At 35.8% G+C, this 18201-nt stretch overlaps 8 protein-coding genes across 8 annotated transcripts; 5 read left to right on the plus strand and 3 right to left on the minus strand. All coding sequences in view use genetic code 12, as the record gives it.

Moving 5' to 3' along the window:
- Positions 1 to 998: 998 nt before the first annotated feature.
- On the plus strand, positions 999 to 3305 carry CORT_0A00440 (Leu1 3-isopropylmalate dehydratase; the record flags this gene model as incomplete). Its single annotated transcript, XM_003865831.1, has 1 exon — positions 999 to 3305. The coding sequence occupies one exon, from the start codon at positions 999 to 1001 to the stop codon at positions 3303 to 3305; it is 2307 nt and encodes a 768-aa protein (XP_003865879.1).
- A 76-nt stretch (positions 3306 to 3381) lies between these two features.
- Positions 3382 to 4578, minus strand: CORT_0A00450 (nicotinic acid mononucleotide adenylyltransferase; the record flags this gene model as incomplete). The annotated part of the gene is made up of 1 exon (XM_003865832.1): positions 3382 to 4578. The coding sequence occupies one exon, from the start codon at positions 4576 to 4578 to the stop codon at positions 3382 to 3384; it is 1197 nt and encodes a 398-aa protein (XP_003865880.1).
- Positions 4579 to 5122: 544 nt separating this feature from the next.
- Positions 5123 to 5377, plus strand: CORT_0A00460 (hypothetical protein; the record flags this gene model as incomplete). Its single annotated transcript, XM_003865833.1, has 1 exon — positions 5123 to 5377. One exon carries the CDS (start codon positions 5123 to 5125, stop codon positions 5375 to 5377), a length of 255 nt encoding a protein of 84 aa, XP_003865881.1.
- A 420-nt stretch (positions 5378 to 5797) lies between these two features.
- On the plus strand, positions 5798 to 8215 carry CORT_0A00470 (Pxa1 transporter; the record flags this gene model as incomplete). The annotated part of the gene is made up of 1 exon (XM_003865834.1): positions 5798 to 8215. One exon carries the CDS (start codon positions 5798 to 5800, stop codon positions 8213 to 8215), a length of 2418 nt encoding a protein of 805 aa, XP_003865882.1.
- Positions 8216 to 8460: 245 nt separating this feature from the next.
- Positions 8461 to 9726, plus strand: CORT_0A00480 (nucleosome assembly protein; the record flags this gene model as incomplete). Its single annotated transcript, XM_003865835.1, has 1 exon — positions 8461 to 9726. The coding sequence occupies one exon, from the start codon at positions 8461 to 8463 to the stop codon at positions 9724 to 9726; it is 1266 nt and encodes a 421-aa protein (XP_003865883.1).
- A 4287-nt stretch (positions 9727 to 14013) lies between these two features.
- Positions 14014 to 14814, plus strand: CORT_0A00490 (hypothetical protein; the record flags this gene model as incomplete). The annotated part of the gene is made up of 1 exon (XM_003865836.1): positions 14014 to 14814. The coding sequence occupies one exon, from the start codon at positions 14014 to 14016 to the stop codon at positions 14812 to 14814; it is 801 nt and encodes a 266-aa protein (XP_003865884.1).
- A 269-nt stretch (positions 14815 to 15083) lies between these two features.
- CORT_0A00500 (Cda2 chitin deacetylase) lies at positions 15084 to 16289 on the minus strand (the record flags this gene model as incomplete). Its single annotated transcript, XM_003865837.1, has 1 exon — positions 15084 to 16289. One exon carries the CDS (start codon positions 16287 to 16289, stop codon positions 15084 to 15086), a length of 1206 nt encoding a protein of 401 aa, XP_003865885.1.
- Positions 16290 to 16510: 221 nt separating this feature from the next.
- CORT_0A00510 (Rtt109 hypothetical proteinistone acetyltransferase) lies at positions 16511 to 17935 on the minus strand (the record flags this gene model as incomplete). The annotated part of the gene is made up of 1 exon (XM_003865838.1): positions 16511 to 17935. One exon carries the CDS (start codon positions 17933 to 17935, stop codon positions 16511 to 16513), a length of 1425 nt encoding a protein of 474 aa, XP_003865886.1.
- Positions 17936 to 18201: the final 266 nt, after the last annotated feature.

Consider the following 18201-nt stretch of genomic DNA (forward strand, 5'->3'; position numbering starts at 1 on the left):
CCGCTAAATACTTTTGCTAGTGCATACCCAATACCAGAGGATGCACCGGTGATGACTGCGTATTTTTGTCTCGATTTGGAATAGCTCATGGTATCGTCAACTTTTGCGAAAGAGTTGGGATACCTCTCCAAAGTTTCGGAAACGTTGTAAACTTTATACCATTTCGCTTTTATGTATTGGCTTGTGAGGGGGTATTTGGTTTTGTCAATGAGGAGAAAACCTTATCCTCTATCTCCGTTATCTCGCACGTGAACTTTTAGGTAGGTGTAAACTCCGAGATATGAAAATCCCCACAAATCTTTTTATAAAGACATAAACAATTCATGGGGAGATAACGAAGCTACTGAGAATAGACACTTCTCTAATATTCTGATGAACTTAATTTCCTTCCTTTTCAGCTATTTATCGTGGGGGGTAACATAACCAGAACATATGAACAGTAGATTCAATCGAAACTTGAGGCTATAGTAAGAGCCAAATATTATGCTGGTCTATAAGTGGTAAAGAAGGAAACTACTATTAAAGTCTGGTTCACATCGAAATACCGCTATTTATAACTTTTTGGAGCAAAACTAGACTAAAATCTATTCAATTTTAATCATTCACGACACTTTTTGCCCCTCTTGTGAACACTTGCGTCAATCAACTTCTCAATATTCACTTAATTGAATCAACTTTAAATAAAAATGCATGGGTCGTTTCAACCTCTAAATTTAGGCATCACCAGCCGTTTCCAGTATGCAACCTTTGTGTTTCCCTGTAAAGGGCTCCAGATTCGTCGCTTATGATTAGTGAGAATATAATTGGTCTAAAAGAGGAAAAGAAAATTATGCCGAAACCGCTCCTGTTCCGGTCCGCACCTTTTGATGACGCATTTTGGAAAAATAAAAAAAAAATAAAAATTGAGCCATGTATTTATACCAATCAATTGAACGACATCCCCCAAGATTTGATCCACTTCTCTAATCTAGCAACACAACTTACAGAACAAAAAAGTCATGGCTCCAAAAACATTATACGACAAAGTATTTGAGGACCACATTGTCTACAAAGATGATTCTAACTCTTGTTTATTATATATTGATAGACATCTAGTTCACGAGGTTACATCCCCGCAAGCTTTCGAAGGATTGAGAAATGCTCATAGGTCGGTAAGAAGAACGGACTGTACATTGGCTACAGTAGATCATAATATCCCAACAACTCCTAGAACCACTTTTAAAGATGTTGATTCATTTATTCAACAAAGTGACTCTAAGTTGCAAGTCAAGACTTTGGAACAAAATGTAAAAGACTTTGATGTCAAGTACTTTGGTATGAGTGATAGCAGACAAGGTATTGTCCACATTGTTGGTCCAGAACAGGGGTTTACTTTGCCAGGTACCACTGTTGTTTGTGGTGATTCACATACATCTACACACGGTGCTTTTGGTGCTTTGGCATTTGGTATTGGTACCTCAGAAGTTGAACATGTCCTTGCCACACAAACAATCATCCAAACCAAATCAAAAAACATGAGGATATTTATTGATGGGTCCTTGAGCGAAGGAATCACTTCTAAGGATTTGATCTTGCATGTTATTGGTGTAATTGGTACTGCCGGTGGTACTGGATGTGTTATTGAATTTGCTGGTAAAGCTATCGAGGACTTGTCTATGGAGGCAAGAATGTCGATATGTAATATGTCAATTGAAGCTGGTGCAAGAGCAGGTATGATTAAACCAGATGAAACAACATTCAAATACATCAAAGGAAGACCATTGGCACCAAAAGGTGAACAATGGGATAAAGCTGTCAAGTATTGGAAGACATTACATTCAGACCCAGGTGCAAAATTTGATTATGATATCAAGATTGCTGCCAAGGACATTGTACCCACTATAACCTGGGGTAACTCCCCACAAGATGCATTGCCAATTACCGCCAAGGTTCCTGACCCAGCTGAAGTAAGTGACCCTATTAAGAAAGAGGGTATGATTAGAGCATTGAAATACCAAGGATTAACTCCAAATACTCCATTAAAGGACATCAAAATAGATAAGGCTTTCATTGGTTCATGTACAAATTCAAGAATTGAAGATTTAAGAGCTGCCGCAAGGGTAGCAAAGGGACACAAAAAAGCTGATAATGTCAAAGAAGTCTTGGTTGTGCCTGGTTCTGGTCTTATCAAAAGACAAGCTGAAAAGGAAGGTCTTGATAAGATTTTCGAAGCAGCTGGTTTTACATGGAGAGAAGCAGGTTGTTCAATGTGTTTGGGAATGAACCCTGATATCTTGAGCCCAGAGGAGAGATGTGCTTCAACTTCAAACAGAAACTTTGAGGGTCGTCAAGGAGCAAGGTCGAGAACACATTTGATGTCACCAGCAATGGCAGCTGCAGCTGCCATAAAGGGTCATTTTACCGATATCAGGGAGTTTGAACACAAACACACTGATGAACCTGAAGTAGCAATTGAGCTGGGTGAAGAGGATCAAGAATTGCAAGATGCTGTTTATGAACACGAAAAAGTGCCAATGGATGTATCACAAGCTGTTGAAGATGATAGACTCAAAGATATACCCCAACCATCTCCTAAAAAAACCAAGCCATCATCTGACTTGGCTGAAGGTCTAGATAAATTCACCGTGTTGACCGGTATTGCAGCTCCTTTATTTAAGGCAAATGTTGACACTGATGCCATTATCCCAAAACAGTTCTTAAAGACTATTAAAAGGACCGGTTTGAAAGATGGTTTGTTTTACGAAGCTAGATTCGTCAAAGAGAATGGTAAAGATGTTGAAACTGATTTCGTTTTGAATAGAGAACCATACAGAAAAGCAGAAATTTTGGTTGTCACTGGTGACAATTTTGGATGTGGCTCTTCTAGAGAACATGCTCCATGGGCATTAAAAGATTTTGGTATCAAGTCCATAATAGCACCATCATTTGGTGATATTTTCTACAACAACTCATTCAAGAATTTTTTGCTTCCAATTAGATTACCACAGGATGTCATTGAGTCCAAGCTTATACCAGTTATTGAAGGAGGGCACAAATTGACAATTGATTTGCCAAACCAACAAATAAGAGATGGCGAAACTGATGAAATGTTGGTCGAACATTTCGACGTCGAAGAATTTAGAAAGCACTGTTTGCTCAATGGTTTGGATGATATTGGATTGACATTACAAAAGGAAGAGTACATTCAAGCATTCGAAGAAAAAAGAAGAGATGTTTTTTCATTTTTGGAAGGTGGATCGAAATTGATTACTCCAGTGAGAGGTGCCAAAAAGAGCAAGTACGGTTTGAAAACTCAAGAATGGTAAGGATGTTGAATGTTTATAAGTTATTACACATATATCTAGCTCTATTTATTATAATATAAAACTCAATGTTTTAATATTAGTCCGCACGCTCCGACATCACCTGTTTGACAGGTTCAGAATCACCATAAAGATTGTGCTGTTGAATGTATCTGATGACCGAATTGGGCAACAAGTATTGTACAGACATACCTCTTCTAATAAATAATCGTATCTTCGTTGACGAAATATCATTATAAATTAATTGCTTGATCACCAAAATGTTCTTTCTATGCTCATACATAATGTCATGACTTAGAAGGAAACTTCTCACATCTGATCCTGTTCTTTCCACAATCAAACATCCATATTTCCCGAGTATGTGATGTAAATCTTGGTCCGCCCATACATCTGGTTCTCCCATTGATTCGATCAAATCACCACCCGCTAATAGCATAATTTTGACACCTCTTCTCTTACCTGACTTAGTCATGATCCCCCCTCGTTTAATATTGATTTCTTCATTAAAGTGATCCAAAACTAATGCTGTTCTAGTATACTTTGGTTGTAATGATTCCCATGCATCAACCATAAGCCAGGAGGATGTACGCTCACAGGCTAATTCACACATTCTCACTCTGTGATGTGCTGGGGCCAAGCCTTGCTTTTTGTAGTTTGAAGAAACAGGACTATAGTACCCACCAATGACTTCAAATCTAGTTTGCTCTATAACAGCATCCAACGCCATTTCAAACATTCTCAAATGTAAATAAGTTATGGGCGAGTAACTTCCGCAAGCAACAATAACCAATGGAGATTTGGATTCATCTGTTAAGGTAGTAGCCAACCGATGAGTAGGAAAACTATAATCAGCCAATTCAGTAGCCTGCCGCTGTATCCCATGAGGAACCTCTTCCAAATCAGCAATTTGGGAAGAACGTACTTGAATAGATGGTGGTAAAATTTCTTTTCGAGGTTTTTCATGAGGCTCAGTAATGTCAATAATAATGTCCTCTTCATCTGATGATGAATTTGTCAACTCAGTATGTTTACGAGGAATCTTGGAATGATACCTTGATTCAGATTCTCCACTGCTTTCGTAAGATCTGCCTCGAATAACAGATGGCTTTGCTGAAGAAGCAGGGTGTGGCGCTGGATCATCCAACGCTTCACCTAAATCTTCCATCACAAACGGTTGAATTGGGACGTTATGCGGTATAGCATGCGGTGGTGCAGTTGGTTCAATGTTTTTGTTCTTTGACGGAGGCATAAAATTTGGATCGTTTGTGGGGTCCATTGCGAATATTGAGTTGTAGCGCTAAAGAAAGGGAAGTTTTAGCGTCTAATTATAAAGGTGTTCCTTTTGGTCTAAGGTATATCCAGTATTTATAATCGTAAATAGATGAACGTTTGATGTACCCGTTTGAAATGGATTATTCTGGATCTTGTGTCAAAGATACGTTGCGTACAGGTAATATACGGAGCACAGAGGATTCTTTCTATTTCCGAGTTAATTTTTTTTTTCTTTTGCTCACGAGATAACAATTTGTGGTGGTTACTAAAGTCGTAAAATTAGTCATTTACTTATTAGAAGAAGGAGGAATAACGTTTATATGCACTAAAAATCTGTGCCAAGTAGCTGAACGGTATTGTGGAGAGGAACTAGTCCTACAGCGTTTTACTGAAATGTTAGGGACCCTTTCTTTTGCTGATTAACCCTACACACTCTTTATTGACCAACAGACTACCTACGCATCTACGCCTATCTACATAGATGAATCGCAAAGTTCACTCATTCTCTTCTCTACATCGCCATAGATTGATTTTGTGAGGATAGACTAATGACAAAAAAAAAAGTTCCTCCTACAAATATCTCGGGAGAATCATCTCAGAATAAAACACCTCAAATTATGACCAACAGTACCAGAATTAGACCTGCTAAGAGGTTGATGAATGCTGCAGGAGGCTGTGCAAAATACGGAGCAGAATATGGAAATTGTATTCTACTAAAATATCAAACAATCAAGAAGGGCGATTGTGCACAGGAGTTTCAAAAGTTCAAAAGCTGTGTCACAGAGAAAATGGCAAAAAAGTGAGGCCAATTTGTATTCATTCACTAAGCTTTACGTATACCTCATTGAATGTTGCAAGCAAAATCATCAGATTCACACTTGACAGTACACAATACTTGCATTGCTTTCAATTGGTGCTTGAAGAACCTATCCTGATTATCAACAATGATGGTGTTACCACGAAGGCGTAAGTCCTGCAGAAGCTAGTACTACTTATAATACCAATTATTCCTTTGTGTAGCTTCAACATATAGTTGTAATTATGCACATTAACCTCCGATAATCACGTGTAGCCATGTACTCCACATTAAAAAATATTGTTCATTGCCACAAGCAAACTGAGAAAAAAAATAATTGGAGAGTGATTGTTTCGATAAACCAAATTCCCTATCCTTCTGCATCCAAGTCGTTTGATTACTGACTCAAACTGCACCTGCCCAAATCATGGTAAGTATATCGCGATTAGCCGGCTATAACAAGCAGGATGTTAAAAACATCTTCTTGTTGTTGCAAGAGTTTATGGTTACATACAAACACAACAAGGTTACATTGAATTACCAATCACGTCCAGTTGTTTTATTCTTTAGTACACTAATTGCCACTGCTGGATTTGGGTTATATTTTTCAATAAGAAGTGTTGTCAACAAGTATAACGAGTATGTGTTGGCTAAGAAATTGAGACGTCCCAGTCTTATTCGTCAGTCGTCGAATATGTTAAAAAATGGTACTAGGGAGGTTTTCATTCCTAGTGGCAAGGACTCCATCAAGAGGATAATTATACCTAAGCCAAATAACGATTTGTATGCAGCTGATAAGTATCTATACAAGGACTTTGCAATCAATCAACGTCTTTTGCTGCAAAAGAAAGGTGTTTTGTTCAATTCAAAGTTCCTTAGTCAGTTGGCCATCATATGGAGGATCTTGATTCCTAAATTTTACAGCAAGAATACCTCATTGTTGTTATCACAATGTTTCTTTCTAATATTTAGAACTTGGTTGTCTTTATTGGTCGCCAAGTTAGATGGTCAAATTGTCAAGAATTTGATTGCCGCAAATGGTAAAAAGTTTTCTCGTGATTTGATTTACTGGTTATTGATTGCTTTTCCTGCCTCATACACAAACGCTGCTATAAAATACTTGGATCAAAGATTGGCTCTTGGTTTTAGAACCAATTTGACAAGGTATATCCATGACATGTATCTTGATAAAACAATGGCTTATTACAAGATAGATTTAGGTGCTTCTGCGCTACAGAATATTGATCAATACATCACTGATGACGTGACCAAATTTTGTTCTTCCTTATCATCGTTGTTTTCTTCAATGGGTAAGCCATTTATTGACTTGATCTTTTTTGCTGTTTATTTGAGAGACAATTTAGGTAGTGGTGCTATCATTGGTATATTTGCTAATTATTTCCTCACGGCAATTATGTTGAAGAGGGCTACACCATCATTTGGTAAATTGTCGGCGCAAGGAGCTCACCTTGAAGGTATTTATTTCAACCAACATTTGAACTTTATGACTAATTGTGAGGAGATTGGATTCTACAAGGGATCCCTTATTGAAAAGGCTAAGCTTACAGAAAACTTTAAAAAATTGATGGATCATGTAAAGAAGGAAATCAATACGAGTTTTTGGTATGCAACATTGGAAGATTACGTCTTGAAATATACTTGGTCTGCATGGGGTTATATCTTTGCTGGATTGCCTGTATTCTTAGATGAATTGTGGCCTGCTGAAGGAAAAAAGAAGGATGTAACACCCGATGCACATGCAGATGCTATTAGTGAACGTAAGAATATGAGACAGTTTATCACCAACAAGAGATTGTTATTGTCTCTTGCAGACGCCGGATCTAGATTGATGTACTCGATCAAGGATGTTAATACATTAACTGGATACACCGATAGGGTATTTGATTTGTTGACACAATTGCATCGTGTGCATTCACCTAGGTTTGACTACGGCGATAAAAATGGAATTGCTGATATCCATGGTACGATTCAAAACAATTACCCTAATGGATTGAGATTTGAGCATATTCCTGTCATTATTCCAACTCCAGAAGGTTCTGAATACACTCCATTGGTTAAAGATTTGAACTTCCACATCAAGCTGAGGAATATGTTAATTTTGGGTTCCAATGGATCAGGCAAGACTTCGATTGCTAGAATTATTGCTGGATTATGGCCATTGTACAGTGGACTATTATCCAAACCCAATGATGATGATATCTTTTACCTCCCACAAAAGACCTATTTCACAACGGGTAATTTACGAGATCAAATCATCTACCCACATTCATATGTTGAAATGTTGGAGATGGGTTACAATGATGATTATTTATATCATATCCTTCGTGAGGTCAAACTAGAATATCTTTTGAAAAGAGAGGGTAGTTTCAATGTGGTCAAAGACTGGAAAGATGTTTTCAGTGGTGGAGAAAAACAAAGAGTTAGTATTGCTCGTGTTTTATTCAAGAATCCTAAATTGGTTGTTCTTGATGAAAGTACCAATGCTGTTAGTACCGATGTTGAAGATTATCTTTTTGAACTTTTGAAGTTGAAGAAAATCCCATTTATCACTTTATCTCATCGACCATTGTTGATGAAGTATCATGATTATATTTTGGAAATTGAAGAAGAAGGTACTTGGAAATTACATGATTTAACTAGTGAAGAGAATTTGAAGACTATTGATAATGAAATTGCTGAAATTGAAGAAAAGATTAGTCAAGTGAGTAAATGGGAAAAGAGGAAGGATGAAATCAATGATTATTTGGATGGCAGATTTGATGATATTGGAATGGAAAGTTCGATTGACTTTTCAGAAAAGTCCATCCAAGTTGGTGGAGCTTAGAGGTAGATTCGTAGTAATGAAGGAAATGTTTTTTGTTATTACCCTCGTGGGTTTAGTAATAACGTGTCTCTCTTTTTCCGAGTTTCGTATTTTAACCCTTTTCGACAATGACAACCAAATAAAAAAAAAGAAATTCACAGATTTCCAATTTATTAGAAAAAAATGCTTTTCTTTTCATCTCTCTCGGCAATTAATATTGGAAAGTAATACGCCTCCTTTCACAGTAGACAGATATACCACTTACCATGTCGGAACCAATCAAGAAAAAGAACGGTGATATTTCCAAGGCGCCAACTCCACAAAACACTCCAGCTAGTGTCACCAACTCATACTTGAAATCACAACCACCAACAGTACCAACAATTGAAGAAGGCAATGAAAATAAGATCAATCAAACTTTGGCCAATAATCCAGTGTTATTGTCTATGATTCAAGGTAAATTGGGTGATTTAGTGGGTAAGAACAGTGGGTATGTTGCCAATTTGCCTCCAGCGGTAAAGAATAGAATTTATGGATTGAAGTCAATACAACAACAACAAATGAAGCTAGAAACTGAGTTCCAAAAGGAGTTGTTGGAGTTGGAAAAGAGGTACTTCAAGAAATACGAACCACTTTATGCCAAGAGAAAGGAAGTTATTGTAGGAGATGTTGAACCCACTGAACAAGAAATTGAAGAAGGAAAAGCTCTTGAAGAAAAGGATGAAGAAGAAGACGAAGAAGACGATGATGAAAACAAAGAACAACAAGAGGAAGAAGAATCAGCAGTTGGCAAAGATGCAAGAGGTATCCCAGGGTTCTGGTTAACTGCCTTGGAAAACCTATCCACAGTTTCCGAAACCATCACTGATAAGGATTCGGAAATATTGGAACATTTAATTGATATTCGTATGCAATATTTATCAACACCAGGATTTGAATTGATTTTTGAATTTGGTGAAAATGAATACTTGTCTAATTCAATCTTGACTAAAACTTATCATTATCAAGCTGAATTAGGTTACAGTGGAGATTTCGTTTATGATCATGCAACTGGATGTGAAATCAATTGGAAATCAAAGGAGAAGAATCCAACCATCAATATTGAAAGAAGGAAGCAAAGAAACAAAACCACTAAACAAACAAGAACTATTGAAAAAATAACCCCGACTGAATCATTTTTCAATTTCTTTGACCCACCAAAACCACCAAAAGTTGAAGAAGATGAGGCTGAGGATGATGAGAGGGAAGACGAAGACGAAGATGAAGATGAAGATTTAGAAGCTAGATTGGAATTGGATTACCAATTGGGTGAAGAAATTAAGGATCGTTTGATTCCTAGAGCAGTTGATTGGTTTACTGGTGATGCCGTTGATTTTGCTTATCCTGATGAATTTGATGGTGATGAAGAAGGCGAATTTTCAGATGAGGAGGGTGAAGAAGAAGATGATGACGATGATGAAGAAGACGATGATGAGGATGGACAAGACGGTCAAGGTGAAAAGCAACCACCAGCTGAATGCAAACAACAATAAAGCGTGGAGTTTGTGTGTGTATAGTGAGATTGTAGTTGTAATAAATACAAACTTGAGAGAGGTGAAGGAGATTGTAGTAAATGAGTAAAAATTGCTGATCCGTAATTGAAATCGGCAAAGGATGTCAAAGATAAGAGATCAACAAGCTCTGCGATTCTCTCAAAGGATATCATTTACACACAACAAGCATTTAATATTTTGTATATTTACAAAAGCTTAAGAATAAAAGGCATGGGGTCAAAGATTAATACGGTATTCGAAGCTATCATACCACACAAAATAAACAAAATAAGGTCGATACAAAAATTATCCAACAAGAACCATTCCGCAATTTAATCTACAAGAGGGTAGGATGATTGGAACGAACTATAATCACCTTGACACATTCCATTCGCGGACACGTTCAAAAAAGTTAATTATGAAGTTTGTAGTTATTGAATTGGATTCAAAAAAAGCAACAAGAGTTGACAATGCAAAAAAGCTCAAGGACTAGAAAAGCACTAGGTTGTGACGCCGATATGCATCGCCGAGGAGTATTGGTGAATTATCTTCGTCGATATAATGCTTAAACAGTCGAGTCAGAGTATCAGGAGCGGAATGAACAACCCTGGGAATTTGCGAGGGATGTGAAAGATGGGTATCATTTTTGCATAAACTGTGAACAATTTTATTTCATTATGCATTCCAATCGAAGCCTGTCTTTCCGATGAAAACAATCAAACTTATGGTTCATTTGATCATTCCTATATTGAAAGGGTAGCTATGGAGAATAGCAAATCTTTCCGATTCATTTAACGAATTAGCTGACCGAAACGTGCGGCGGTATGTATTTCTAGACACCACACACAAAGTTAGGAAATGCGAAAGAACAAAAGAAGATGATGAAGGAAGAGAAAACAACGAGATATGGGAAAACTGAGCTTCTTAAAAATAAACAATAAAAATTCTTGACGCGTATGATGTCGTGACATTTTTTTCCGATTTTCAAGAAATCGTGTTATTATGTGGTTATATGCAGAGAATAACCAAGCAGCAATACGAACCCAGGACAAATGGGTATGTAAGGTTAGTTTGCAACCACTCTTTGAACGTACAACACAGGGGGGAGGAGATCCTGCCACCGATTTCCGTTAGGCAACACTAAGGATGATGCAATCACCGATATTCATCGTGGTGGATATACCACACTTTTTCAGCAGAAGTGGAAATCCTCGATTATTACCTGCAACCCGAACAGCACCAAACTGCTAACCCGAGGGAAATTGGTGGATATGATTGTCGAAAAAACAATGTGGTTGTAAACTATCGTAATTCCAAAATCTTTTAGTACCTTTTATTGTATGCATGAGAGCTTATGTTAGTACTATTGTGCCGAGGATCCTTACATTTTAAAAATATTTCAGCAAACAATAAGGAACAAAATTAAGGAAAAGGTAGAAAGCGCGATACACTCAAATACTTTTGTAGATATAATTACTAACCTAGAGGTACACAATCGTGGAAGTGGTCATTATTCCTTACGAATGTTGATGTTTCACGTAGGATTATAATTTTGCAACTTTAAAAGTCAACCTCACAAGCTATTTTTAAAAACCGCCAATCTATAACAAAACTCGTATCATTGGAAATATTGAAGGGGGGTGTAAATGCTAGACTACTTAAGTTCCGTGGTACTTTTCTGTCGTGGTGTAAAACTGAACCTTTTTTGGAATTGGCAAAAAACATTCATTTCACAAAATTACTAAATATTACACAAACAATATAGTTTGGGTCACAATAAGAGAAGGAATTAAAGACGAGGGCATGAAAGATGAATAAGTGGGGCACTGACACGAGGGGCAAAAAATGGTTTCAAAATTTTGCCGAAAAGGGGCACAATTTACAATTAAACAAAGGAGAACAAAATGACAAGTTGAAATAAACAATAGAGAGAAACGATGTACAATCATCCGATTGAAACCAAAATTAACTTTTCTTTAATATTGGAGGTCTTCTAAGAAATAATCAAGAGACGCGTAAACGAACAAGCTTAATTTTGTATTGTTCTATTAAGAAAAGTCTTGTGTGTGTGTATGTGTGTGTGGAGGTTTTTGTGTAGCAAAGGTCTTTTCCTCGGCATAAAGATGATAAAATCTTAATATCCAAAGTATAATTTCTAGTCAAGTTTGACACAGACGAATGAATACAACTATCGAATAAATAATAAACAATCTCATAGTATATAAACTCTACTTTTTCGAAAGCATAACTGGATGAAATATGTAAAAGCAAGAAAACAAACATTCTTCTGAGTTGATGTGTTGAATTTTTCGTTCAAGTCCCTTGTGAGCTAAATTATTTTAAGTTGAGAAAACAACACAAAGTAAGATCAATACAAAGAATTATTTGAACAATAGATTGACTGAAAGTGTAAGTTTCATTACCATTTTAGGTCAGAGCACAATCTCATCACTTGAATGACAAACATAATAATATGAAACCATTGCAAGATTTGAGGGATTATTTCAAGTACGAGGATTGTAAGAAACAAAAGCCGCAAATTCTCCATTTGGATGTAGTAATCTAGAATTTGCATGTGAATCTAGACTCCTTTTTGTTACTGTATGTTTTAGGGATGTCATTAATATTTCAAAAATAAATCTTCGTACTTTGTCAATAACAGCTTTTGATTGGGTAATATTTAAATCAAACGTTTGTATTCAGTCGGATTGAGTTATTTTTTATTTTACGTTTGGTGTCTGCATAAAGTGTTGAATACAACAATAATAACAATATTCAAATACACCTCCCTATCTATACACCTATGTATCTGTGTACCTCTATATCCATTTTTACACTTTTTGGTTTCAAGTCTTTGTAGCATTAGGCTATGCTTTATCGTGACTCCGACACAAAAAAGAAAGAAAACACAAGTAAAGTATCATGAAACCACAGTAAAAGAGATTATACAGGGGGTGTAAGAAAAACAAATCTCCTTTACTTTTAAAATTTGAAGGCAATTTGATAGCAATGACGCCTTTGAATGAGTGTTCTTTTGCATATGCATCGTATTGTAAGCACCTACTATTGAAACGTTGTCATATATGAAATTGCTGCGCATATATAATCGTCATCACCATCATCACCATCACCGCCACCAATGTTATCACCTCACAGTTTGTGAAGTTTGTTTTCATTCCTAAGCTATTGTTGTACAAGCAAAGATACACTCATAATAAGGTGTTTATTGTTTTTCTATTTTTTCAGCCACAATTACACACAAAAAAGAAATAAAAAGATATTACATCATACACAAAACCACTTACATGAAATTATCACATGCAAATTAGTAGTGTGTTAATTTTATAAGATAGCAATCAAACCTAGTTGTTCCATAGTTAGTTAATAATAATTAAAATAAAAATAATAATATAAGATGATGTTTATTTGAGCAAGTCATACGTAATCACCCGATACTACCACCACCACCACTACTACTACTAGTAATAATAATAATAAGGAGAAAGAGAGAAAGAGAGACAAGCGTGTGTGCATCAATTACATCATAAGATATATGAGACATACACTACTAATACTATTGATACTATTATTAACCACTCAAACAGTCAGTTAGTCTATTGCACATGACTATGAATTTACGACAATATTATTTACATATTACGCTGTAGCTGTGTTATATTTTAACTCATTCTGTTCCATGTTCAGCATGTGATAATTCAATACATCCCATCTCAGTGTTATTTACTCTTTAGTTGATGAGATGAACTAACCAAAGTAGGTGTCTCTCTACAGTACTTTGTGTAGTAGTTTACGTACATGTATATGTATATGTATATGTATGTTGTGTTAATATTTAGTTACTAGTATTTACTGTTTGTGTATCTATGCTTGTGTTACTGTTATTGTTACCTATAACATTTGATAACATCGACTTTCTGATTACTGTAGAGATAGATATAAAAGCACAACTAAATCCCCTAAAACTACAATTTCTTATAGCAACCTTTGCTTGATTTATTCTTCTTCTTCTTCTTTTGTCTAATAGCATTTCAACGAAGGTATCACAACTACTACATTCCTACGGCTACAAGATTATCCAAGTTTCTAACACTCAGATAACTACTACAGCAAAATTACCTATAACAACAATACAAGTAAACAAAATAAAAAATAAAATAAAAACCTCCCTTAATTGTTTTTTATTTTTTTACTTTTGCACGTGCTCAAATAACTACATCTCCACAGTTTTAACACATTAGTCCGACTTTCGTACCAAAGAATCTAGACATGTCTGATATCAACCAAGTTAAACAAAAGGTTAAACAATCCTTGCCAAAGGGTACCAAAAAATTTGATTCAAAATCACTTCAACATGTCAACAACTACTCCTTAGTTAAACAACTTGAGCAATTGATTTTATCCATTTCCCTTTTCAAAACCATTCATCAACAGTTTGTATTGCCAATTTATCAATTTCTCATCACTAACGTATTGTCAATTTCTCCAATTTATGAAATTGCCGACTTAGTTGATGGATTCAATCTTTATTTCCTTGGTGTTTTCGATCATTTGTTTATTGACTTGCCTAACAAGGTCATTAATTTTGTTGTCGTAAATTTCATCAAGCCTATCAATCAACAAATTATTCATGTTAATAACACATTTTTAAAACCGGTTGAAAATGAAGCCGAAGATTCAATTTTCCAAATTTATTACACTATTAAATCAATTGTGTATAATGCTACATCTACTGCATTTTCAAAATCGAACGAAATTCAACATCAAATTTTATCAACTTACAATCAAGAATTATCATCAACACCAGCAAACAAGTCATATTTGGAAAAAAATTTAACCGCAAGTTACAATACTGGAGTCAAGACCGTCAAGACTTTAAATGATGATTTTATTGTTCCTTTAAAGAATCAAACGCAAGAGTTTGTTACAAATGGTAAAAAGAATGCCGAGTCATTTTTGAAAGAGACTAGGGATAAGATTGAACCTAAATTAAATAATGCTGCTGCTGAATTGAATGATAAAAAGGATGACTTGTTGAAGAACAATTCAGTTCCCGTGCCAGCTAATTAAATTAATCCCCATTTGAAGTGTATTTCGATTACGGTGATACTGGAACTGGCGTTTAACCCATTTCCAGTCTTTTATATATTTTTATAGCTGATCTTTTTATATATCTATCCACCTATCTATCTGTCTTTGTTTAATATTAAAAGTGATACCTACTCAATTCTTGATAATCCATTAAAATCGTTTATACTATAAAACCCTCTATCCTTAACTCCTATTCTTATAACTCAATTTTACATATTCCTATAAACATGTATAAACTAAAACTTGCCCTAACTCCCCTCTTTTGGAAAGGATTTTATATAGTCAATTCCTCCAACGCATTTCGGTACTGTCAATTGATGATCTTTACCACCACCAACTACATTCTCCAATATCTCAATCCCAACATCAACAGTACGTTGAATCGCATCATGTTCCAAAATTAACCCCCCTGAACCACCACCACCACTTACTCCTCCTCCTTTTCTTTGTTGCTTGAAGTTCTTCACATCATTATAAACATCCTGCTCATTCCTCATATTTGAATGGTCAAGCATCCTCCAATCAAAAGTATCAAAATTCCACAATACCGCCTGCATACCAAATTGTCTTAGAATAGATCTCACTCGATTATCTATGCCACCATAGGGGGGTCTAAACCATTTAGGTAAATGGAACCCCGTTGCATTCATACTCCAAATCAGCCATTCAATTTGAGCAATTATATCTTGATTCGACAATGCTGGAAGAAACTTGTGTGACCATGTATGTGATCCCATTATATGGCCAGCAGAGCTAGCAGATTGGTAAATCTCGGGAAATCGAACAATATTGACTCCCAATGTGAAAAAAGTAGTTTGGGTTTGTGATTTGGCTAATGCATCAAGAAGTTTAGAAGTGTATGGGCTAGGTCCATCATCAAAAGTTTGAGATAACTTAGGACATGTATACACATCATCAAACTCAACACAATTGAAACAATCAAATGAGCATGATGCCGGTGATCGCAATGTCATTGCTGAACAACTAGCTTGTGGATGGAGTGGAACAGGGACAATCTTGTTGAAATCAATGAAGTCCAAGGGGATATATGGCGGATCTAATCCTGGCCATTCATGTAATCCCGTAAAATCAGTCAACCATTGAGGAAATGGTAATTTAGGAGGGTAAATCATGGGTGATGGTGGAAGTTCATATTGTTTGGGAACAGGGGCGGGAGGAATCACATGGGCTGCTTGAGCTTGCGCTTGGGCTCGATCATTATTCAGTTGTTGTTGTTGTTGTTGAACATGAAAATCGGGTGTTTGTCCATAAACATAATTATCAAACACTTTACTACTGGAAGAACCACCAGCAGAGCCACCATTGTTGTTATTGTAGAACCTTGGTGAGATGACTGATGATATTTTGGCACTCAACCTTTTAGAATATTCTGAACAATAGACGAATGATGAGGATAATGTAAAGACGAAGATGATGAAGTGGCCCAACTTCATTCTAACTTTTACTTTGTGAGGTCTAATGTGTGATGTGATGAGTTTGGTTGTTTCATTTATCAAGAAATAATAACAAAGATATGCAAATTCACAAGAATGCAAAAATAATAGGGCTTATAAGTTCTATTTTTCAATGATTTTTTTTTTTCTTTTTTTGCAGCTCTTTCTTGATATGTTATTTTCACAACCACACATGTAAGATCAACGAGTCAATACATTTTTCACCGCTTCTTTCGCTTGATCAACCCAGTAAGATCATTAGCCTTTTTGCCATTAGCATCTGCTCCTTCTGTCAGTTGAAAGACCCTTTTTTCTCCACCATTAGAACCAACAGGAATACTCATTTTTTGCTGCTTTTCTCCAATAAATTCACCATACTTGAACTCATCCATCCTTAGAGTCTCTTTGAAAAATGCAGGAATTTGAACTTGAGTCAAGTATTCAACATCAATCAATTTGTCAAAATTAATCAGTTTTATTACATTGTTAATAAACTGTTTATACTGATGAACAGTAATCACAATCACATTCTCCTTCTCTTCTTCTTTATTATAATCATTAGACCCATTTTGTGTGTGGTTGTCTGTTTTACTACAACCTATCAATCCAACACAATCGCCTAGTCTAAACTCTTGTCTATACCCCAACTCTTGATAAAATCGATCAATGTTTACATTAAAATATCGATTTTCAACAATTAAATGTTCTAAAAACCGACCTTTTGGATCGTCGGGAAAAAGTGGGATATTATAAACCGCCAAATTAAGTTTCCCAGTCACATATTCACTGGCTCCTTTAGTTTCTTTAGTGTGATTGTTACCAAAGATATGTCCAATTGACCAATTTGGTAAACTAGTAATAAATTTCTTCATGGCAATTTCATCCGATCCAGGAATGATTAATCTCTTCACTGGCCATTTGGTTCCACAAATAGATTCAATTATTTTTAACCACCAGCTAAGCAATACTTGTCCATTAGACAAATGCTTGTATTTGTTTTTCGATGAATTGGGGAACATGTATTGTGGTGCTGTTTTAGTGAATAAACAAATGTTTGAATTGATGTGGGGTGGCAATTTGCGGAGTCGATTAGGTTTTGAGTTGTGTTGCAGGTGAGCGTTGTTGCTGTAGTATGTTAGGGTATCAAAATGGTTGGGATCGGTTGATAATTTCGTTTGTAATTTATCAATTAATGCCAAAGTTTCGTTGACATAAGTAGCACCTTCCTTCTTCCTCTGTCCATTCGTCTCCTCCTTTTCTTTTTGTTGCTCGTCCGACAGTCTCTCTTTAATATTATATCTTCCAACATCATAATCAACAATACATCGCAACACCAGCTCAACAATATCTCCTACACGATAAGTCAATTTCTTCAATCCAGTAGTGTCACACTTGGATACAAATATGTACTGATCGACATGAGTAGGATATATTTGTAAATAAACAAACACTTCAATCCCTAATATAATGACGTCTTGGTTAATTAAACAGAAAAAATGTCGTATTTTGATCGTATTTGGTCGATTACTACATGATTTGGGGATGTTTATTGGTGATTTGATGTAAATTGGTTTTGATTGGATATAGATGAATTTGAATAATTCATTTTGTGGTAGATGTCGAGCTAGAACTGATTCAAGTGACATTAGCCAGTGAAATTGTTATGAGTTTTGCTTTAAGGTGGCTATGAATAATTTTCCAAATTTGATTTTATTAATGTTACGCGTCAGAATAATATTCAGTGTCGCAAATTCTGAACGTGACGTGAATCAAATGACTGTCGCATCAGCATTCACCGTAGTATTGTTTTACGACAATAAGATTGAGATATCATCGGAGTTTACACAATGAAATGTACATGAACAATAGACATCGTGTATTCGACGGAGATACAAAAAAACGTTAATCTCTT

The sequence above is a fragment of the Candida orthopsilosis genome, assembly GCF_000315875.1.
Source record: "Candida orthopsilosis Co 90-125, chromosome 1 draft sequence".
Taxonomy (NCBI): domain Eukaryota; kingdom Fungi; phylum Ascomycota; class Pichiomycetes; order Serinales; family Debaryomycetaceae; genus Lodderomyces; species Lodderomyces orthopsilosis.